The 25,252-nt window shown below is 37.7% G+C and overlaps 1 protein-coding gene across 1 annotated transcript in view; it reads left to right on the plus strand.

Moving 5' to 3' along the window:
• The first annotated feature begins 7,994 nt into the window (after positions 1-7,994).
• Positions 7,995-25,252, plus strand: part of LOC583578 (deleted in malignant brain tumors 1 protein-like) — a 32,003-nt gene continuing 14,745 nt past the window's right edge. Inside the window, 12 exon segments of the mRNA XM_030995734.1 lie at positions 7,995-8,156; positions 9,353-9,656; positions 10,126-10,548; positions 10,551-10,874; positions 11,315-11,623; positions 14,694-15,023; positions 15,626-15,955; positions 16,563-16,892; positions 17,430-17,594; positions 18,031-18,351; positions 18,686-18,865; positions 19,337-19,645. Of these exon segments, the coding sequence (XP_030851594.1) occupies positions 7,995-8,156; positions 9,353-9,656; positions 10,126-10,548; positions 10,551-10,874; positions 11,315-11,623; positions 14,694-15,023; positions 15,626-15,955; positions 16,563-16,892; positions 17,430-17,594; positions 18,031-18,351; positions 18,686-18,865; positions 19,337-19,645 (3,487 nt within the window).

Genomic DNA, 25,252 nt, shown 5'->3' on the forward strand with positions numbered 1-25,252 from the left:
AACTCTTAGATCAGGTCACCCGTTAATCAAGAGTTGTTTAAAATTTTAAACAACTTGTTCACAAAAATTTTAACTGTGTAAACAACACGTAAGCACTCGTAATAATCCGTAAGGGGAGCCTTCCAAAGTTGCGACTGTGCCGCGACGCGTCGGGGCGCAGAGCAGGATATGAGAACAAAGGAGGCGCCTTTATGCGCCCATTAGCGCCTTTTTGCGTCGGATAGGAGAGGACTTCAGTTGGTTGCCAGCTCATTAAAATCTGGCTATTGTTTGGAGTCTCATTGTTACGAAATTACCCCGCCGGGGCGCGCCCCGGTGAAGCACTTGACATTTGTGAATGGGAGCTTAAACTTTGAATAGCTTTCGCGCCCTTTCGCGCCCGGTCCGGCGCATTAGTTATTCAAGAAGTGCCCGCTTGTGTGTCGCTCTCGTCTTGCGAGATTTGACTCTGAAAAGCATTACTTTGGCTACTGATTTGTTTTAATATTATTTTACATACATGACATTGGTTACAATGTTTGTTCTGATTGTTTATTTTCCTCTCAAAATCGGAGTTCTGTAGGCGTTAACGTTGGCATGATTGTTCATTTTTTTCACCTCCTCCTGTTCTGTTCATGATTGTGTTCAATATACTGTATCAATTTTAATACAAATTGATTTGTTCACGAAAAAAACAAATTTATTTTATACTTACCCCACTCTCTCTGACATTGTTTTCCTCGTGCATGTTTTGACACTTTAATTGTAATTTTATATTTCCTTATAGCGATGTTATCGCATTTTTCGATTTTCTTGTTTTTTTTAAAACAATTTTTGTTGCATCTTGTAAACAGTTCTGTCGTATGATCATTATAAATCATATAATTATATCATCAGTCTGTTATTTCATAGATCCTTTGAATCTTCTTAAAATTAGAGAACGTATTTTTAAATCCGTGATGTTGAAAATGATACTTAATCCAGAATGTCGTAGTTTCTCCATGAATTAGATTTAAAAAGCGTTTTATCTGTATTACGATGTTTTTTTAATGCAAATGATATCCGTATTGTCGGGAACATCATCAATATGTTTCGTTAGAAGGAAGACGCTCATTTTCAGAATGTTCTTTCTTTGCAAAACACTAATGTTACGAACAAAATTAAATACACTGTGCCCGTATCAAAGAATTTTATCGAATATTTCTTTGCGACGAAGGGGGGGGGGGGGGTTACATCCGCGGCCAGTTTTAGATCTAGGTCATTGTTAAGAATAACTAAAATACGTATATATTGTGCTGAATAGGGGCCACGTGTTATCGAAAGAGCGTACTGCGTTCTAGAACAAATACAAGCCATGGCAATTCGTTGAATTGCTTCTCGTAACAGAACTGTCTCACCGTCTAAATAAGGATCCATCCGGGGGATCCATCATGCACGTGTTAGTATCAAGTAGTAAACGGAATTAATAATGATTGCGTTGTTTTGGGACATTTTTTTTCGGGGGGGGGGGGCAATCCCTTTAGCGCCGAGGGTAGAAAAGCCTTTAGAAAAGTCAGCTGGACAATAGCAATTTAATGTTGGTCAAACAATCAGCGAGAAATACTGGGCAAACAGATATTAGCCCACGTCTTCAATATAACCAGGGAATCCCTATATAACTAAGCACATGCTCACAATATGAATATCAAATCTGGCTATTGTTTGGAGACTCTTTGTTACTGTCTGGTAAAGGGGTACTTTTCACGCACCAAAGTCCGGCTCGTCTAGTACACACAAATCCGGCCCGTATTGACTTTACACACCGGACTTAGGGGACTGTTTTCAAAAGGAGGGAAAATGCATATGCGTACCCTACATAACACTCATTCGGGGTGGGGGGGGGGGGGGGGGGGGTGCGCTTAAAGGCGAAGCGCTTTTTGTGAATTGTGAATTTGTGAATTTGAAAAGCTTTCGCGCCCATTCCTACGCATTAGTTATTCATGTAATCCTCGCGTGTGTGTCCGCTCTCGTCTTGAAAGATTTGACTCTAAAATTTTCACGTTGGCTACTGATATGTTTTATTATTATTTTACGTACAAGACATTGATTTAGATTGTTGTTCTGATTGTTATATTCCTCCCAAACATCGAAGTTGTGTAGGCGTTGACGTTGTTATGATTGTTCATTTCTGTTCATTAATGTGTTCAATACTTGTATTATATTAATTTCTTCACGAACAAAACAAAAACGATATGTATAATTGTATTCCTTTTGTATGTTTTGACACATTATTTGGTTCATATTACATTTATTTTTTTCTGTCATCCGATCAAAATAGGTCATATATCTATATCATCACTCTGTTCTTTCTCATGCAAGATCGATTTAAAGAATAGAAACGTAGGTTCTCTAAATCTTCGCAAAATCAGCTATTGTATTTAAATACCCGTGATTTAAAAAATGATACTTATAATCAAAGAGATTGAAAGATTCTGCTTGAAATAAGATTATAGGGCGTTTATAAATATGTCATACAAAACAAACAAACATCTGCAAATTAAAGATATTACAAAAATGATAGTCGTATTGTCGGGAGCCTGCATCATCAAAACGTTTCGGTAGATGGAACAATTCAAAATCGCCTATCTGTTCCAAACATGAAATTCGATCGAATATTTCTTCGCGAAGAAACTTTATTGGTGGTGTCATTTGTCTTAAAGTAGATATTCATTGATTTTAAATCTAGCTTTATTTTCTTTATTGCAAAGTTGAAACTTTGATTCGACAAGGTTATCAAAATTCAATGCTTGGAAACATTCGAAGTAATGATTATTATAAATTACAAAACGCTTAAATACAGCCCCGGCATAGCACCTGAATAGCTCTCCGAAGGCTGCTGAGATGTGTGAGATCACAGCAGGGACATGATTTGCACAAGCAGACGATGTCCCATGACATCTCACACATTTTCAGTGCCTGTGTTTTCATCTTCTCTTGAGTTCTTTCTCTTACTTCACTACCGTCAGGCTAAATGTGTAATCTATTGCCTCACTCTAAACCCCGCGCATGTTTTTATTTTGATGACAAATGCAGCGATACAAAAATAAAGGAATCTGTCGCTTGTAAACAAAATAAGACGCCATTGTATATTCAGCTGCAGACACCGCGGTATGTTCGGCGTTTTAAGAGGGAACAAATGCCGCCCTTAATATCAATCCGGGGGCTTTTCAATTTGAAAGTTTGGTTTCTTTGATTGTTAATTAACCCCTATCCTGTGTATTTAAAAGCAAAAGATTTTAGTTATCAGAATCGGGTCAGGTCCCCTTTTGATCGGTTTGACGTGCCAGTACATTTATATACACTAAACTCATTATAATTTGACAAATAATAGCTTTGCAATTATGTTCATTCTTTATGGGATGTCGTCTGCTTGGGCAGTATTGGTCCCTGTTGTGACGTCATTAAAACATCGTTATTTTTCTGGCGAATCTCTCGTATATCCCAGCTGCTATGGAGGTGGTTGTATTTTTATTTTTATAAATCACCCGATATGTAGCTGACCTCAAACTTTTACGATGGCCATCTGTTAGCTTACCAGTTTCTAGTGATACATTAGTTGACATATTTGTGATTTTCTTTGAATTTCACCTTTAACAATTTGTTATCTTCAATGTTCGTGACGTTTTGACGTTGCATATTTGTTAGCTAGCGCTAGTAAAGTCTTTTGTTTTAACGTGCACTGTATATAGTTATAAGGCCTGAACACGTCATGTTCACATTGGGTGTTATATAACATACGGATATTATAGTACATGTAACTTTTAAAAGCACTTTGTTTTTGCAACGCAATGACAAAAGACAGCTCTTTGAGCAGCTAATAGTTGTTGCGCTCATAGGCGGCTATTCCCAATTACCGGGCATTATTTGTTATTGTATCATTAGTTAAGTTTATTAATCTATTCATGTTTTCTATTTATTTATTTAGTTTTGGGGAGGGGGATGTCGTATTACGAATTCATGACCCTTATACATAATGACCATGTTCTCAAATTACGAATAGCGGTCTTCATGAATAGTTGTCCAATGAATAGCGGTCCTTATAACTAGCGAGCAACCTTAATGTGTAGCTAAACAAGAATCTATAGCAAGTCGGACAATTATAGCGATCAAACAATAGTCTTGCTCGGCCGCGTGAAATCCTGCCACGGCATTCTATGTCTTTACCTTTAGAGCGAACTTTTCTTTTGTATTCGCTCCATAGAACTCTACTTTATCTTACAGCGAGGTGAAATGAAAAGAGCGTCATCATGAGTAGATCTATTGTTTGATGTTATCCTTCTTCTCCCTAGTTAAGCCAAACCTTCAATTTAGGCCTATCCATAAAAGGTAGCTTCCTGTACCGTTCGCTTTTTTTTCCTGACTGCTATATGAAGCATGTGTATGCTCTGAATTAGGCAAACAGGGGACCGGCGGGTTTAAGATCCTCTCCGAACGAAATGTAATGTTGAGTTATGCCTTACAATAGCATATCGACTTGGTTTCTAACCAGGGAGCTCCCGGTTACGAGCTGCTCTGCTCTACCACTGGGCTATAGCGCCCCCCTCCTTTTAAAAAGATCTTTTAAAATTTGCCGGTTTTTTTTTTTAGAATAAGAATCAAAACATGTTTGGTATGTTTTTTGTATCTGTGCATTAAGATTTCAAAATTTCACTTTCGCCACTTAATTATACAAATCTACGAATAAATGATTCGAATGTTAGAGCAGAAATCAATGTTTGCATTTGTGTCGAATGATTAATTATCATCATGAACTGATTAATGTTTTGTATTGCATTTCCAATTGCTGCTCAACTTTATCACCATCAGGCTACGCTTTTTTGTTTACATCTTCATGACACACGTGTTTTATAATCTCGATATAGTTCCCGGACTCTTTTTTCTATTTATTGCACTTTTAAAAAGAGCTATGGAATTATTATGATTTAAAACGCCTTTTGGACGGGCAATTTTCGAAGGCAAATCTCGGGCGTGAAATCCTGCCATGGCATTTTATGTTTTTTTTTTTCCCTGAGGCCACTTAACAAAATATACATGTTTAGCGTCCCCGCCTGCTTCCTTTTTGGGGGCCGCCTCCTATTTTTTATTTTTGGGGAAATTTGTTTTAATTTTTTTTTTTATTTAATTAAAAAAAAAAAAAAAAAAATGAAAAAAAAACACATGAAAAACAATACTAAAATGGATCTATTACTGATTTTTTTTAAAAGTTAAAAGATTTCGGCGGCCATCTTGAAAAATAGCCCGACTGTCAGGGAGAATGTACCGAGCGGCCATTTTGAGCGGCCATTTTGAAAGAAAAAAAAAAGAAAAGAGAGGGCCTCCTCCTTCCTAGTTTTCGAAAAAAACAGGACACTAATAATCATTTTTTTATTTGGCCTTAGAGCGAACTTTTCTTTTGTATTCGCTCCGTAAAACTCTACTTTATCAAACAGCGAGGTGAAATGAAAAGAGCGTCATCTTGAGTAAATCGTTTGTTTGATGTTATCCTTCTTATCCCTAATAAGCAAACCTTTAATTTATTAGAACCAAGTCATGGGAGGAGAAAAAAAAAGGATTTGACTGACAAAATATAAATTCTTCCAAGCTCAGGCTGTGGCGATGTGCAACGCGTAGCGTGAATATTAATGACGGGAGAGAAAGATAATTCCTTTGTCCATTATACGACGCTAGAATCATATCGCGATGTGGGAATTATACAAATATGTTGATAAGCATTCAAATTACAAACATACACAAGCGACCCAAACAGTAATCAATTTGCCGACTATAACCGCATACATGTGGTCATTCACATCATTCGTCTTTTATTTTTTGTTGTTGGGGACAATTAAGCTCGCAATTAAACAACCATTAATCGTACATAGTCATCTTTATTTCACATTTCATACAGTCGTCACAAAAATTAAAAGGAGGCGTATTAAACCCAACAAAAATAAATCATAATGTATTCTGATCAAGATGAACGAGTGTGTTGATTGCCCCCCCCCCAAAAAAAAACAAAGACGATCCCACCAGAGAAGTTCATGCTGTGCTGTAGTAATGTACATCGCAAAGCTTCGCCACAATGATTGGAAAGGTAATACCCCGCCCGTTACGACGCAAAACGGCGCGAGAAGAATAGATCGCGACGCGAGAAGAATACATCATTTTTGTACAAACAATGGAAAGTTTTTCAGAACGAAAACCGGAGGAGGGGAAGTCAGGCTTTGGCCGACAAATACTTTCTGTATATCAAGTTTAAGCTGTACCGCGCATCACGAGCGAGAACAATGACGGGAGAGATAATCTTCCATCGCCTGGTGGGGCGCAAAAGGGCGCAAGAAGAATAGAGCGGGTTTATACTAACAATAGACGGTTTCTTTTCATATGCAAGAATCAGGTGAGGGTGACTATTGCGCCCCTTCGCGCCCCTTTGCGCCTCAATGCGTCTCTTGGGACGCGACTGTTCTATTCATCGCGCCCCGACGCGTCCGGGCACAGTCGCAACTTTGGAAGGCTCCCCTAAGTAATCCGTAAATAATCTGTAAACAAATCGTTAACCAACGGAAACAAATTGTGAAAGGAGTCTTTACGAGTCATTTACGGATTCCTGCGAGCAGTTAACTGAAGGGAAAGTGCTGATCCGAGCGGTTTACGATACTTACGGATCGTTAGGACCTATTTACGAGTTATTTACGGACAAATAAATCTGTGGACAATCGTAAGAAAATTTTTGACATGTCAACGGATCCTTACGAGTGTCTGCGAGTTGTTGCGAGTTGTGACGAGCTATTTACGGAAACCAGCGAGTTACTTACGGATTCTCGCTATTGACTATGAGTTGGCGATCCGCAAGGACTCGTAAGGAAAATTCGTGTATGTAAAGGGGGTATAAGTTATCACAGTTTTACGATCAGAATAACCTGATTTTTTTGTTATCATATTTTCGAATGAAAACGAGAGGCAACGGATCCGTTTCAGAAAAAGGTTAATTCTTACTTTCGTTCTGCATCACAATAAACCACTTTGGATAATATTCAATTAAATGCAGTTTTTCGGAAAATCATCGACAGTATTCTACCTAGATATACGTCTTATAAATTGCTCCAACAATGCTTAATACCCCCTTCACATACACAGATTTTCCTTACGAGTCCTTATGAATCACCAAGTCGTAGTCAATTGCAAGCATCCGTAAATAACTCGCTAGTATCCGTAAATAACTCGTCACAGCTCGCAACAACTCGCAAAAACTCTTAAGGACCCGTGAAAGGAGGGGCAAATTTGTTGACATGTCAAAAATCTTCTTACGATTGTCCACGGATTTTTTTTCCGTAAATAGCTCGTAACGATCCGTAAGTATCGCAAATCGCTTGCAACAACACGTAACGATCCGTAAACTGCTCGCAAGAATCCGTGAATGACTCGTAAGACAAAATGTTAACGATTTGTTAGGGTTAGTTTACGATTTGTTTACGGATTATTTACGGATTATTGCGAGTGCTAACGTGTTATTTACGATTTCATTCAGGTCCTGATACGATGGCTTTATGCATTGTTACGATTATTACGAGCACTTAAAGTATAGTTACTAGTACTTTCCGAATAGATACGTATAATTTACGTATACTTGCGAATTGTTTACGATTTGGGGAAAAGTATAAAAGCTGCAAATTCGAACACTTCATTTCCAGTTGTTAATATTTGGTTAAAAATCGTAAGGACTTGTAATACTCGTAACTAACTCGTAACTATTCGTAACAACACGTAAACAGGTCGTATCTAACACGTTAGTTGCTCGTAGTTATCCGTGACGTACAACTCGTAACAAATCGTGGAATTTTGCCGTAACAACTCGTAACAACTCTTCAATCGGTTGTAAATCGTAAGGATCCGTGAAAGATTAGTGAATTTGTGTGATCCGTAAGGACTCGTAAGAAAAATCTGTGTATGTGAAGGGGGCAAAAGGAAGAGTGGAAGTCTTGTACGGTGGATCGTGGATGACCGTATGTGGTGATGTCAACTGGGATCTATTCGAAGCAAGGGTAATATGTAGAATGCTGGGGTTCGACAGTGCCCTGGACGCGCCACGATCGGCTAGATTTGGTCAAGGTTCTGGTGATATTCTTCGTGTCGGATGCTGGGGAACAGAAGACAGCCTGGTAGATTGTTACAGTGTGGGGCTTGCTTCATGTAGGCATCACAGGGATGCGAGCGCCGTGTGTTACTCAGGAAGTACGAACTCTTTTGAACATGAGCAAACGTCTAGTCGTAATTTAACAACAATTTTCTTTGAGCTAATACGGCCTGCATTTAGTTCTTCCTATCATTTCCACAAAATAAATTACTAAAATCTAACGTTTCCGTTTGAGAAAGTGATAGTGAAGGTCTTATCACATATTATGACGGCGATTGACATTGACACCTTTTTTTATGCATTTCGTGAATGTTGACTAATATGCAGTCATATTGCTTTCAAGAACCCTACACATAATAATATATGTATATTAGTTCGCTTTAGTTTATACACGTTTTTTTAAATTAAGCCCGCCCAATCCATTTGGCGAACGTCTCATCGGTGGCACCACAAACAAAAATTATCTTTCACTGACCATAAACGCTCGTTCAAGCATAGACTATGGTTCAAGCAAGACGCGACAAAATCGCGGCGGTTTTCTCAAATGAATGTATAACGTAAGATGTATCCCTTGTTGAGCGCCATTGCTCATTTACATGCCATGTCTGAACAGGCCTTTAGGGATCTTCTTACGTTTCATGAACGATTTTTAAGCAACAATGCTATTACTTTTGTCTCAAGTATTTTAAAAGTATATTAATTTTTTGCAAAAAGACCGTGAGGAAATTTTGTATTACCAACTCCTTTTTTTTCAGATAATGTTGGTTCTATTAAAACGCACTCTTTTTCTCTTCAAAGCTGACGAAGCAATAAACGAGTGAGATAAGGAAAATAATCTAATTCACTGGTTTTGGTTTGTATCAAGTTTGTCATTATCTTGTTTTATATCCTAATCAATATATTACGCGGTAGATATCTAATAAAAACAGCTTTAACTGAAAATTATCTATCTCTAAGAGATAAAGAACCTCTAAAACCTGAACGAATTCATCCGTAATTGAAGAAATTTCCGGTTTATATAATATCTGTAGAGTTTTTCTCTTCTTAAGAAAGAAATGTAGGCTGTATAGGCTTACTTCTTTGTCACTTATCTCGGGTCTCTTAGACATCTCCTTTTGTGAATATTGGGCTAACAAAAAAAAACTTGTATGTGTTTTAACCATAATTTTTGGTATTTGTTTTAACCATAAAGTGTGCACTCTTTTGGTCTAAATGTGACAGATCCCTTTCAAGTTCGTGTTGTCGGTGGATTTAACGATGCTGTACGATGGATCCTGGGGAACTATCTGTGATCGCTTGTGGGATCTTAGAGACGCGAAGGTGGTTTGCAGAATGCTGGGGTTTAATGGAGCCTTGGACACACCGATATCTGCAAGATTTAGTCAGGGCTCTGGTCGTATTCTTTTAGATTATGTCGAGTGTGAAGGAACAGAATATAACATAGCAGACTGTGCCCATGGAGGGATTGGAGATTATACTTCATGCGGACATTCCAGGGATGCAGGCGTCATTTGTTATTCCGGAGGTAGGTTTCTCTGGTCCGTATTCTTTAGAGATAAGATTATTAGTCGATCTATGAAGACAAAATGGAGCAGTTATTCTAAAACACCTAATTTGATATTATTGCATTTTATTTCGAATAGTTTAAATAAGTCGAGGGCTTTTCATTTTCTTTTTTCCGACAATGGAATAACAAAACTCTACAACTGATAAAGTTTTATTTTCGACCAGATCTCCAGTGAAATGACTTTGAAGTTCATGCCCTGTTTCTCTGTGGATATCTTAGCAAATTATTTCCAATGAAATGATAGAGAAGAATTACAACTTTATTGTATTTTTTTCATGCATACAATATATAGAGAAAACATCAAATTGTTGGCACTTTACACCTGAATTCATTTCCATGAGTAGTTCAGACAAATGATAAGGTTTATTTCATAAAGATTGGCAAAATGTGAAAATTGTAGAAAAATAATAATAATTTTTTTCCTTAGCCCATACTCAGCAATTTGAAGTTCGTCTTGTCGGTGGGTCTAACGAAGCTGAAGGTAGAGTAGAGGTACTGAACGATGGATCCTGGGGAACTATTTGTGATGACAGCTGGGATCTGAGAGACGCGAGGGTGGTTTGTAGAATGCTGGGATTTGGTGGAGCGTTGGACGCACCGGGATCTGCTAGGTTTGGTGAAGGTTTAGGGAATACTCTTCTAGATGATGTGGATTGTTCGGGTACAGAAGACAACCTAGCAGAATGTCCACATAGAGGGGTTGAAGTTCATGACTGTGGACACAGCGAAGATGCTGTTTTATCGAGGATTGTAGGATTAAAACAGCCTCACATGACTTTTAACCAAACATTATACAAATGTCAGTTGGCAAAACTTTTCATATATTTTAACCACCCTGATTCTCCTTCACAGATCCATTCCAAGTTCGTCTTGGCGATGGGTCTAACGATGCTAAGGGCAGAGTAGAGGTACTGTACGATGGATCCTGGGGAACTATCTGTGATGGCGGCTGGGATCTGAGAGACGCGAGGGTGGTTTGTAGAATGCTTGGGTATGATGGAGCCTTGGACGCACCGATATCTGCTAGGTTTGGTCAGGGCTCTGGTCGTATTCTTCTAGCGAATGTCAACTGTAAGGGAATAGAAGACAACCTGGCAGACTGTGCTCATGCAGGTATTGGAGATTATACTTCATGCGGACATGCAAAGGATGCAGGTGTCATTTGTTATTCCGGAGGTAGGTTTCTCTGGTCCATATTCTACAGATAAAAAGTTTTAAGTCGATCTATCAAGACAAAATGGAACCTTAATTCCAAAACATTTTGACTTGATATTATTGATTTTTATTTTGAATAGTTAAGTCAAAAATTCCTACTGCTGGTATATGCAATGTAAATATAGAGCAGATATCCAGTGAAATTCACATTGCGTAGTTTCCCTCTGGAAATATTGCCAATTACTTTCTAACAAAATGATAGAAAAGAATGACAAATGTATTGTTTGACCCCTACAGTACATAGGGAAAACATCGAATCTTTGGCATGTTAACCATTAATTTATTTTCGTTATTACTTCAGGCAAATGATCTGGTTGATTTCCTTATGATTCGCAAAATTTGAAAAATATAAGAGAGAACAAAACTATTTTTCTCTTTAGCCCATCCTCAGCCATTTCAAGTTCGTCTTGTCGGTGGGTCTAACGATGCTGAAGGCAGAGTAGAGGTACTGCATGAAGGATCCTGGGGAACCATCTGTGATTCATGGTGGGATCTGAGAGACGCGAGGGTGGTTTGTAGAATGCTGGGGTTTGATGGAGCCTTGGACGCACCGGGATATGCTAGGTTTGGTCAAGGATCAGGGGACATTCTTCTAGATGATGTCGGGTGTGACGGAACAGAAGATAACCTTGCAGACTGTGCTCATTTAGGGATTCGAGTTCACAACTGTGGACATATTGAAGATGCAGGCACTATTTGTTACTTAGGGAGTAAGTTACCTTCCCGTTTTAAGCTAGTGTGTACAGAAAATGTTTAATATAAAGAAAAAGTGTTTTCTCTGTCGGTAAATGATCTTACATATTTGTCCAACAAATTCCTTTTATCGGGAAGCCAAATTATAGGAGGAACTACTACAGTTTCTGTAAGCTATATATGTATTTAGGTATTATAGTTTATAAGAGTTTTTAAGGCATATAACGTATTAAAGAAATAATTTTTCTTCTTCACATCTGATTTCATTCTACTCAAACATGGACTACTTTTACTTGTACCAATATCATGTTGACTGTTTCGTAGCAATTGAACGCAGTTAAATCCTATCTCTGGATTCTATGTCAAAACCTATTTTCTTCAATTGTTACTCAATCTACACTGTGTTATCTTAGGTGTCTTTGGTCCGTATTCTACAGAGAAAGGTTTTGAGTAGATCTATAAAGACTAAATAGAGCAGTTATTCTAAAACACTCACTTTGATATTAATCGCTTTTTATTTCGAATAGTAAACTCGACTGCTGTTATTTTTTTTCCCGACAGTGGAATAGGAAAACTCTTACTGCTGACATACGAAGTTTTAATTTCGACTAGATCTCCAGTGAAATAACATTGAAGTTGCTGCTTAGTTTTTTTCCTAGGGATATATTAGCGATTTCTTTCAAATGAAATGATAGAGAAGAATGACAACTATGTTTTATATTTGTTTCACCCCAACGGTACATAAAGAAAACATCGAAGTGTTTAGGCTTATTTCACAAACATTCAACAAATTTGAAAAAGGTAAAATAGAACAAAACAATTTTCTCCTCAGCCCATCCTCAGCCATTTCAAGTTCGACTTGCCAATGGGTCTAACGATGCTGAAGGCAGAGTTGAGGTCATGCATGAAGGATCCCGGGGAACTGTTTGTGGTGTTGGCTGGGATCTGAGAGACGCGAGGGTGGTCTGCAGAATGCTAGGATTTGATGGAGCCTTAGACGCACCGGGATCTGCTAGGTTCGGTCGGGGCTCTGGCCGTATTCTTCTAGCGAATGTCAACTGTAAGGGAATAGAAGACAACCTGGCAGACTGTGCTCATCCATGGATTGGATATTACTGTGGTCATAGTGGCGATGCCGGCGCCATTTGTTATTTAGGAGGTATATGTTTAAAAAAAAACATATTTTCAATCAATCTCTATGATATGCTTCCAGAATCATTTGCTTAAACATGATATAAATATGAGTGTTGTGGTCAACGCCCAAACCTTAAAGACCAAGGCATTGACTATTGTTTTTGTTATCATTATTAAGTATTTGGCGTCACCTGTGACGCGGGAGTCGAAAAATGAATTGAATCACTGTATTTAACCCTCTGGTAACTCCTCCCGTATAATTGGGGTGTGCAGGTGAACCATTACATCGGTGTGTGCCCCTACTCTTATACGAATAGTGCAGTGGGTTCTTAACGTACAAAGGTGCTAACTCTCCTGTACACTTAGCATACTATCCGAGGAATAGTGTTTTCCAATTAACATTAGACGCCTCTACTTGCTCCTGCCCATCACACATCTAAATATCTTATTTCTAGTATGGTTAACAGTATTTGTATGCGTTGTTTGTAATGATCCACTCTTGAAATCGCTTGAAAATCGTGATAAATGATTGTGATTACAGTTAGAAAAGAAAATACACACACAAATACACATAATTAATGCCGGCATACACAGCGCAGCCATGCGGGAACTTAAACCAGAAGCGACTTTGTCACCGAACTATCCCAGAGTGTATTTGAAATGGTGAAGGAACGTAACATACGGGAATTTTTTTAAATATATTAAATTAGCGATAGCAAGAATAACGCTTTTGTTTACCCTGTCATAGCGACTGAACGTAGCTAAATCATCATATCTTTTGATTGTATGCCCAAACCTTGTTTTTCTTTAATTCTTACTGCACAGTCTGCGAAGTGATATTTTTTCAGCCTTCTAAATATTGATTGTGTCGATATGATAACATGGGCTCCTTAGACAATTTGAATTCGAATTCGTATTTATTGATTATTCTGTCATACGACATGAATTTTGTTCAATTGGTTGAACCATAAACAGCAGAATTATACATAACAAAGAAGTGTAAGGAAGTGTATAATGACATTTTTTAATAAACATTATAAGATCACCAAACGGAAGAAAATACCAAAGACGTTTTGAGGAAGTTGAAGAAACCAATGTGTGTCATAAAATAGTACAGGTAAAGGTAAATTCCACTTATTGACTCTTATACGTGAACAAAAAAGGAATTTATATTTTCTTCAGATCACAGCCTACCTCAGAACTGTACCCAATTTCGTCATCAGTTAAAAGGATAGTTGACCTTTGTTGCAGAGGGCGCTACAACAAATATATGTTTGTGAGATAATGAAAAACTGAGTATGAAATTTGAAAGAATATACAACTTAAATGATCAAAATCGGTTCAAGGACGGCTGAAATATCCATAAATATAACAATTTCTAATATTTGTGGTGTTATACAAATATTCAGTAATTTTGAACCAGCCATTGTAAAAACTTGATTAGAGCCTTAAACGTTTTATTCCAGCCAATGCCAATCTTGGCTTTTTGTTGGCTGTTTCGTGTTTGTTATAATAAGCAGAACCAGCCGGCCCGTGTATTGTTATAAATTAGTTAATTTATTAGTTGACTGTCATCGTATTTTTTTGGAAAGTGGAGATGGATTGGTATGAATGTATTCAATCTAAATTCACACATTTTGGGGTCTAAAATTACCTTCATAGCAATTGTAGGTTTTAAAAGGGCACTATAAATATCATAAATAACAATAAGAGCAATAACCATGCACTTTGAAGGCATTTGCGGTCTTAAACAAGAACTCAATTATCCCTTTAACTAACCTGATATCACAGTTTCATCAGCATATTTTAGAATGCTACATATAGATGTCGAGCAAAGAATCAATGGTAACAGACAAATAGCTAGTTCATTTTTCAGCTGCCAAAAAGTTTGTATTCGCCGTTAATATTCTTAAAACTTAATGAAGCTACTATCATGCAATTGCTGTCTTGTAGCCCATCCGAATCCATTTCAAATTCGTCTTGCCAATGGATCGAATGATGCTGAAGGAAGAGTAGAGGTACTGTACGATGGATCCTGGGGAACTATATGTAATTCATGGTGGGATCTGAGAGACGCGAGGGTGGTTTGTAGAATGCTGGGATTTGATGGAGCCTTGGACGCACCGAGATCTGCTAGGTTTGGTCAAGGCTCTGGTCGTGTTCTTCTTTCCTATGTCGGGTGTGATGGAACTGAAGACAACCTAGCAGACTGTGCTCATGCAGGGATTGAACGTTACCTATGCAGACAAACAAGGGATGCAGGAGCCATTTGCTACTCAGGAAGTATGTTTTCTCTGCATTTTAACCTATAGTAATCCAACTACCCGACAGTGATTTTTTGAGTGCTTATTGGATGAGCACGAGCGCCGGAAGAGTTAGTTATTAGTGACTTAAAAGTCTCCAATAACCTCTTGAACAAAGAATTTCGATGTACAAACAAAAACATTTTGGAACCAAGAAGAAGCCAACTCTTTCATAAAATAGAAAAATTAACATACTGGACAATTTGCTTGTACTTGGACGTTTTTTTTTGTATGGGGACAAGTATTGTTCTAACTGATTATACATGATAAGATTCAAATAAGTTTCCCCAAAAAGTATATTCATTTTGTTTTAAAGACGGTTTTGCATGGGAAGCAACGACATACAAAGCATAATCATTTCCCTTATTCTACACATGTATATATTAAGCTGAAAATGCGAATTTCCCTCTCATCATCTACGACCCTCACTGAAATTGAGGTCAATTGTATTGTAGTATTTATAGGATATACAAATGGAATTGCAGATTATTTTTAAGTGCCCTCATTTTTGTTATCGAACGTGGTTTGAAATTTGTGGTGATATCATCTCAAACAAGCGTGTATTTCGTTCTTCTCTAATAGTCCATCCAAAACCATTTCAAGTTCGTCTTGTCGGTGGGTCTAACGATGCTGAGGGCAGAGTAGAACTCAATCACAATGGATCCTGGGGAACTATCTGTGACTATTTATGGGATTTGAGGGACGCGAGGGTGGTTTGCAGAATGGCAGGTTTTGATGGAGCCTTGGACGCACCTGGATCTGCACGGTTTGGTCAGGGATCTGGTCGTATTCTACTAAAGTATGTCACTTGTGACGGAAATGAAGAAAACCTAGTTGACTGTGCTCACGCAGGGATTGAACGTTACTCATGCAGTCATACAAGGGATTCAGGAGTCATTTGCTACTCTGGAAGTATGTTTTCTCTCTATTTTAACCTTGCTGGTAGTCCATCTACCCGACTATACATTTCCTTGAGTGCTTATTGAATGAGCAAGAACGTCAGCTCAGTTATTTATTAGTGACTTTCATAATCTCCATTTACCTCTTAAACCGTAAATTTCGATATATTACCAAGAAACTTTTGGTTTCAAGAAGCCCACTCTGGCAATAATATAAAAATAAACATACTGACCAATTAACTTGTATTTAGACGTTCTTTTCTTCACGGGGGCAAGTATTTATCTACCAGAATATCCATGATAATGTTCAATTAAGTTTCCCCCAAAACTGTATTTTTATTTCGTTTTAACGACGGTTTTGCATGAGAAGCAAAGACATCAAAAGCATAATAATTTCCATTATTCCACACATGGATATATCAAGCCGAAAATGCGATTTTCCATCTCATCATCTGTGGCCCTCACTGAGATTGGGGATAATTGTTCGTTAGTACTTATAGGATATACAAAATGCAAACAATGGTAAAATATTTGTAAGTGCCCTCATAATTTTGTTATCGATCGTGAAATGTTTGGTGATATCATCTCAAACAAGCATGTATTACGTTCTTCTCTAATAGTCCATCCAAAACCATTTCAAGTTCGTCTTGTCGGTGGGTCTAACGATGCTGAGGGCAGAGTAGAACTCAAGCACAATGGATCCTGGGGAACTATCTGCGACGATTTATGGGATTTGAGGGACGCGAGGGTGGTTTGCAAAATGGGAGGGTTTGATGGAGCCTTGGACGCACCGAGATCTGCACGGTTTGGTCAGGGCTCTGGTCGTAGTCTGCTAAAGTATGTCAATTGTGACGGAACTGAAGACAACCTAGCAGACTGTGCTCATGCAGGGATTGGACGTTACATATGTAGTCATACGAGGGATGCAGGCGCTGTTTGTTATTCGGGAGGTAGGTGTTCTGTTTAAAAAAATGTTTGTATAGAATAGCCATTTGAATAAATAATTCTTACTTATTCGCTTGCATATACACCTGCATGTATATCTTGCATTTCCCTAATTCAGTAATTGAGGTTGAACGCACGAAACTGAATTCTGCACACAAGCGAGAATTATAACTTTTCTCACTCCAACGTCTCACCTCAATTTTGTTGTTATAATAGCGGATTGCTCTTCTCTAGATATTTCTGGTCATGTGAGGTGCTCCTAACCAATCTATGTACTGGATTTTTATAAAGAGGGGTTCATGATTACATTTCCTTGTAAGAGTATGTACTTTTAATCTGATAAACCTATTCTGCTTTTCATCCTGACCACTCATTAAACATAACAGAGCCATTTCAAGTTCGTCTTACCAATGGAACTACCGATTCAGAAGGCAGAGTGAAGGTTTTGTATAAGGGAAGCTGGGGAACTATTTGTGATGATAACTGGGATCTAAGAGACGCAAGAGTAGTTTGTAAAATGCTAGAATTTGACGGAGCTCTAGCTGCACCTGGTAGTGCTAGGTTTGGTGCCGGAAGCGGTGAAATCTTGTTTGATGACGTTGGATGCAAGGGCACAGAAGATGCACTTGCTGAGTGCTACCATCGAGGGCTTGGAATCAACAACTGTGAACATGATAGGGACGCTGGTGTCATTTGTTTTACAGGAGGTAGGTTAATAGGATTATATATATATTAGTTCTCGAAGGCTTTGAAAATCTAAAATTTTTACAACGGTTGTTACAATTGTCAACCTCATGGTCTTCTTCGTGTTGGTCTTGCTGTTTTCACGTGACCAATGGGGTGTTTTAAGTTTTAAGTCCCGTTTGTCCTATGTCCTTCTACAGGGGACGATGATAACGTATAGTTTGACTTGAGAACAGCTGACAATAGGGGCATTTACATATACATTAAGTAATGGAACGTTATTACCAATTATCGTTTTGTCTAAAAATCCTTTATTGCCAATTGAAAACATGATTTTAAGATCTTTAGGAATTTAGCATTTACTAGCTATTGTTGGCTCCTTTACAGAGAGAAGTCCGAAATCAACTGATTGCATACATACATTTTTTTAAAATTCCTCCAACCCCCCCTCCCCCACAGCACCATTTCTAGTTAAGCTCGTTAACGGATCTACCGACCTTGAAGGACGAGTAGAGGTCTTGTATGATGGTTTTTGGGGAACCGTTTGTGATCATGAGTGGGATCTAAGAGACGCAAGGGTCGTGTGTAAAATGCTGGGGTTTGATGGAGCCTTAACCGCACCAGGCTCTGCTGCGTTTGGCCAAGGTTCAGGAGATATACTACTTGATGATATATCCTGTGAAAGTACACACGATAACCTGGCAGACTGTTATCATCGAGGGATTGGCGTCTCCGATTGCAAACACGAAGAGGATTCCGGAGCCATTTGTTTCAGAGGAGGTATGGGATGATACTTGTAGTCTAACATAATCACAACTCCAAATTCCGATTTTTAAAGAATATGATTAAACACAAATCTATCTTTCTTCTATCTGTTTGTAGTTCATTAGTATACCCGTACACCCATGCACTTGTGACATGATCGCATAGACAGTAAAACAATGGCCGATGCATTACGTAATAAACAAAAAGTATACAATAGGGTATTGACACTGCTCTTGAGTTGATGTCTGAGAAGACCTACCGATCACGTTTCTTCTACTTTCCACAAACACATTTTCCTCTCCTGATACTTAAAATTGCTATTTCATCTGATATTTGTAAAACTTCACAGACCCATTCAAGGTTCGTCTCACCGATGGAGCGAATGATTCAGAGGGTAGAGTAGAGGTGATGTACAATGGATCATGGGGAACTGTCTGTGACAATGGCTGGGATACGAACGACGCGAGAGTTGTTTGCAGAATGTTGGGGTTTGATGGAGCTTTGGCAGCAACAGTTTCTGCACGGTTTGGTCAGGGCAATGGCAATATTCTGCTTAGTGATGTTCAGTGTTACGGAACAGAAAAGAACATAGCAGATTGTTATCACAGAGGAATAAGAGTTCATAACTGTACCCATGCCAGTGATTCGGGTGCGATTTGTTTCTCAGGAGGTATGATTCTGTTCCATAGTACAGTAGAGTTTTTCATGTAAATAAGTTTAGCTTTCTCGCCAAAAGTTGCAAAAGAACGATGTACATCTTTTTGATATATTGTTTTTCAAACATTGTGAAACAAAAAAAAAGGAAAAAGTAAAGTTGTACAAAAAAGTATTTATCAACTTTGAAACATACCTGTATGAATTCCGGCAGGATAAAAGAACGTAGGCACACCTTTACCTACTAAATAACGTTGACGTTTAAAAGTGCTTGCAAAAAAGCTTACTCAGAGGGAATCTTGTTGTATTTCAATCTGTTAAAAATATACGGTTATTACCTTTCTAGTTCGTCTGATCGGTGGAACTAATGACGCTGAAGGTAGAGTAGAGATTCTACACGATGGATCATGGGGGACTGTCTGCGACGATTCGTGGGATCTCAAGGACGCCGAGGTTGTTTGCAGAATGTTAAGCTTTGAAGGAGCTTTGGACGCTCCACTTGGAGCTCGATTTGGTAAAGGATCTGGGAGCATCTTTCTTGATGAAGTTCAGTGCCACGGGACAGAAACTGACATTGAACGTTGCGATCATGACGGCATTGGTATAAACAACTGCGCCCACAACGAGGATGCCAGCGTTATTTGCATCCAAAAAGGTATGGTATACTACATCATAAATGTAGTTCTCGGTATCAAGTGAAACATTTACGACAACGAATTAACAAATTGTGTTCATGTGTATCGTGAAGTATTTACCACGAGTTGCAAAGGTAAATGATAGGTTTTTAAAGTTGCTGACTTTACCACTACGGTGGATTTTTTTGTGTTGTTTTGCAAAAATGGTTGAAAACAAATTTCGGGGCTGAATTTTACAGTATTGCGTTCCTGTTGTGGAGAAGATTTTGGAAGTCCAGCTCCTTAAATCCATTTTCATTCAAACTTTGCTTTATATTCGTGTTCCGATCCTCATTTAGATCGCACGACGCAATCTGAAATCGGTGAAACAAGCAGAACAATAACAACACATGAATCTGGTCCAACACCAACCTCGGAAAGCCCTCTACAAAATCTACAAGTGACAATTGTTACCGGGATTTGCATACTGCTTTCGATCATCTTCATCGGGGTAACACTTGCATATTGTGTACGTAGGGCCATCAAGTCAAGGGCAAGACGGAACTTAGAAAATGATATTTACATGGATTTTAACGACACAGGAATAAACCAGGACACGTTTGTAGCCTCTACATATCAGGATTTAAATGCTCCTCCCAAACTCCCAGAGCGACGCTTAACGAGGTTGAGTAAAGGTAGTACGATCATAGAGTCCTGTCAGAACCAGCGGTTTTATACGGTTGAGGAGCAGATTTTGGCACAACAGCCAAGAATTAGTGACAACACCCACGACTATATGGACATGACTCCTATGAACAAGACAGCTTCAACGAACAAGGATGCACATATTTATGCTTATAGCCTCCGCGTTGGAAATAAAGACACAGATACGTTACCACATGATAATACAGCGACAGTATCCAGAGCAATCTGCCATGATGAAACGTGTGAGCCGGTAGATACTGTGCAAATCAAGGGACAAAATAATCTACACAAGTATATGGTTATGAATACTGTATACAAACAACTTACAATGGGAAAGGATGTAGATCTTGACGGATATCTCCTCCCAAGTAAAACTGAAAGTGGAAAAAAAGAGCCGCTAGATAACGCACAAACTACTAAACGAACTGACACCCATGAATATATAGATATGACGAATAATAACAAACAGCTTTTGGAGGGAAGCGATGTAGACCTTGACGGTTATATTTTGCCAAGTAAATCTGGTTTAAATTCCGAAGATAAACCGAATGTTGAAAATGCAGAACAGAGTTGTTTGTCTCAAAACGATAGAGATATATTTCTCACCAGTGTTTGTGAAAGGAGTAGCTCACATCAACAGACTCCTACACTGCAACATGAATGTACGAAACACGATTCAATTCACAAGCACATGGACGTAAAGACTATTTCCAAACGATCCTCAACGCTTGAAGATGAAGACAAAGATGGATATCTTCTGCCAAGTGCTGCAGGCGACGATAGGATTGAATTACCATGCGATATCATGCAGCATGTTGAAGAAAAGCCTGATAATACGCATGAATTCCTCATGCTGTGTATCGAAGATAGTAATGAGTTTACAGAGGGATCATCAGAAAACAACGATTATGATATTCCAGATTAGGAAGAGATTCAACACATGATTTGGCCGTCACATTGAATATTCACGGACGAAATTAGAGGAAGGGACATTAATCTTCAGAAAGAATATTGCGCAAAATTGGGAAAAAAATTAAAAACATGTTTTTAATAGAAATGTTTGCATGGTTCTATGCATTTAAAGAAGGTGTTTGCCATTTTCTAATAATGGGCCTTATATCCACCTCATATATATATCTATAAAGAGGGAGTTCTTGATTAGTGTTTGATATTTCCTTTATAAAAAAATGATGAAAACGTTTGAAAACATTTCGATGAATATCTTATTTAAAAATGTAAGAATTATAATCTGACAATGATCTGTGATATTATTCATTATTTCTGAAAACCATGTAATGTCATCTTTTGAAATGTGTGCTTCTTTATCTTTTCAAAATTTAGTGTAGAATATTTCTTTTGGAAATAATTTTGGACATCGTACCCTTTCTTTTGGAAATGTTTTGACCTCACTGATGTAAATTTACTCTCAAGTGCTGAGCATAGCATGCAGTCATATTGTCTAATTTTATGCAAATGAATTAGATTATCTCTAGAATAAATTGACCTCATGTGTCAACGTTTCGGTAGATATCCTAATAAGGAAACTCCATCACTAGATTTCTAGTAATTAAATTGTAAATCCTTTTTAAGGCTTAAAAATACTTTTTAAACATTAATTGTTTAAAGATCTATTTCACTGAATAAACGTTTACGAGTTTTAAAGAAATTGACTTCTGCGAATAAAGCTGTGATGAAATTAAACTACTTGTCAATCGGATTGCACGTAGATGATCTCATGCATCAGCGCGCATACAAAAATGGATCTTATTCGACTTAAAAACTTAATCCATTAGACCAGAATTGTGTTTTATGGATTTCAAATTTGAAGTATCTTTATAGTCTTGTTTTAAATAGGAAAGTTTTGTACTCGGATTCTGACTTAAAGAAGTAAATTCCTCGGACTTAAAAACAAGTATAAGAAATTAAGGGGGTCGTTTCTATTCTCATGAATGTGATAGAAATGAATATGTCTTCTAATAGTTTCTCAAGATTAAAGCTTTTACTGTTTGTAGAGGGTGCTTAAGGTAAGTTTCTCGATGTTTTACTTGATATAAATTCAACACTCCTTTAAATTTATTTATTACGGTATCATATTTTATGAAGTGGTGAAAATATATAATTGGTGTTTGCACCCACAAATCTGCATGTATAAAGAAGGATAAATAAGAGAATTATGTCGTGTTTACATTTTGTTCAGTCTTTTATTGTTAGATATACATGATCTTAAAGTGGAAACACTTAAAACAAATGAATGTAGGTAGATGTGTTATTAACACCACCTCATTAAAACAAGGTTTCTTCTCATCAATATATACAAAATGTTCTTTTGACTATTTTTTGAATGATGACAAATTATCACTATTGCCTATTCAACGTTCTTTGCTACACTTTAATATAATATACTTTAAAAATTGCTTTAATGATTTATTTTAACCCCTCAAAAAAATGTGGATACGCCAGTATGATCGATTATATTTCCCTTGACATGGCATAATCATCGCTTTGTTTAGTATCATTAAACAGTATGTTTATCCTTCTTTAAGACCATATGTTATGATTTGTCAGTCATAGCATGTGTGCAGTACATTAAAACAAGGGGCAAGGTCAAAATTGACAAGTTGCAAAATGCACTGTTCTAGTTCGGCTGTACATGCCTCTTTTTGTTAAGAGTGTGGGGCTGCTGTGTTTTCAGATGATATATGTACACGCTGTACTGACACAGACATGCATGAAAAGGAACAAACATGCAGACACTAAAAAGACAATGCCTTGTCATTGAAATAAACTTTCGAAATACACAATTTATTTCATTGCACATGAGTTCATCTCTGGAAGAAAATAAACACGCTGCAACTTTTTTTAAGGAGAACTCCAGCCTCCACTTGTTCGATCTCATATTCCTTTTCAACAAATTGTTTACCCCTAGGGGCATGCGGCTGCGGAAAGTTGACGCCCAAACATTAAAAATTGTTACCCCAAATGTCACACCCTGACCAAAGAGCGTGAATTTCATTTTTAGGTTACTTAACATCTGGCATTCATGAATAATCAGTTGGGAACACACAGCCCCAATCATTTACAAGAATCACCCCTCTTATGTCAAAGAAATAAAGGTGCTGTGCATAACAATAACGGTGCTTACTAATGCATTTTTCAACTTTTCACTTTTGACCCTGCCCCTTATTCTGATGTACTATTCATTTCATGGTATAATAGATTAAAAAACACACTTTTCAAATTAAAACAAAGTAAAGATTATGAAATGAAATAAGAAATATGATCAATCAAAACCGGAGTGTTGGCTCAGTCAGTAGAGCGTCCGCCTCACAACCGGGTGGTCGTGGGTTCGAACCCCGGCCACGTCATACCAAAAGATGTAAAAAGATGGGAGTTGTTGCTACCTTGTTTGGCGTTCAACAATAAGGGATAGAGCAACGTCAATCTGCCGCTGCTCTGTGGCTGCCGGGCTCACGATCAATTGGGAAAAAAGAATTTCCGTTTCGGTTTAATAAAATTTGGAGTGGACTATTAGGCTATTATTAGGTGGTCTGTTATCAACAGACCACCTATTGATTTCGTCAGAATTTTCTTTATTTATTATTTATTTTTATTTCTTCCCGTTTTTTGTGCCCAGGATAACTCACAGTTTGGTTTGGTCAATTTGATTCAATTTTAGCACAGTCATAGGTCATTGTCATTACCTATGACCTTGAAGATTTTCAAGGTCATCAAGTCATCGTGACGTCATCCAGGCGCCATTTTGTGAAATCACATTATCCATCATATCTTCATGATGCATCAGCAAAGGTCATTCATATTCACATCACATATACTTCAGGTCAAGGGTCAACAGGTAATGTCATCAAAGGTCACATAAAGGTCATGACGCGCGCGTACGTGTGCGTCAAAATTTTAAAAAGCTCAAAATTACTTAACTACTAAAGGAGAGTACGAATCAGGTCATTTTAAGCATTTCAAAATTTTCCGTCCGTACATGTCCCCGCGCGCGTTGCGCGCGCTCATGACGCGCGGAAAAGGTCAAATTCAAAATGTTTACATGATTTGGATTCCTCTTAACGTAATTGACAATTAACATTAATTTCAGTCACTCTTCATATTTCATAAGGCCGTGAGCGTGCGTCAAAGTTCAAAATCCGCGCGTACTGCTATGGGCGATATAATGCAAATTTGATCAAAAACATGCCATTTTAAAAATCGAAATAGCTCTTCAGATAGTCCATTGACCCCCAATTTTTATATCATGGTTGGAGAAAGCATGAGTTGTAGATATGATTTCATACCACCCTGACTCGTACAAAGTGAAACAAAGTCATCATATTGGCATCTAAACTCAAACAAATGTTTTTTGTTGATGACGTCATTTTTGTCTTTGTTTAATTGAGATTATCTCACTTATCGGTGATCGATTTTCTCCCAGAATTTAATATGTTGTAGCTGAGATAATTCTCTATCAAAAATATACCATTCATTTTTCATTTCGATGACGTCATCATAGTTAAATATTCCATTAAAGGCGACAATGCATAATTTGTCATATTTACGTGTTATGTCTATTGGAGGTCACTTTTTTCAAAACATGAATCTGCATGACAAGGTGCTTTGACCAGTATCTCGGTTGTTATTCAACAGTTTTCTCCCAAATTTTAGTATGTTGTAGCTGAGACTATTTGCTATTTAAATATTTCCTTATTTTTTCAATCAGATGTCAGGATCATGCTTGTGCTCATCATCATCATTAACATTATCGTTTTTATCATCATATAACATTATCATTATCATCATCATCACCTTTACTATCATGATCATCATCATGGTCATCATGATCATCATTGTTTACATGTCTATATAACTTCTCCCATTCTCAATTCTATCATAAGACTTAGACAGACCACCTTATTCGTCTTCGTGACGAATTAAATTTC

Source organism: Strongylocentrotus purpuratus, unplaced genomic scaffold (assembly GCF_000002235.5).
Source record: "Strongylocentrotus purpuratus isolate Spur 01 unplaced genomic scaffold, Spur_5.0 spur5_scaffold_3, whole genome shotgun sequence".
Classification (NCBI taxonomy): Eukaryota; Metazoa; Echinodermata; class Echinoidea; order Camarodonta; family Strongylocentrotidae; genus Strongylocentrotus; species Strongylocentrotus purpuratus.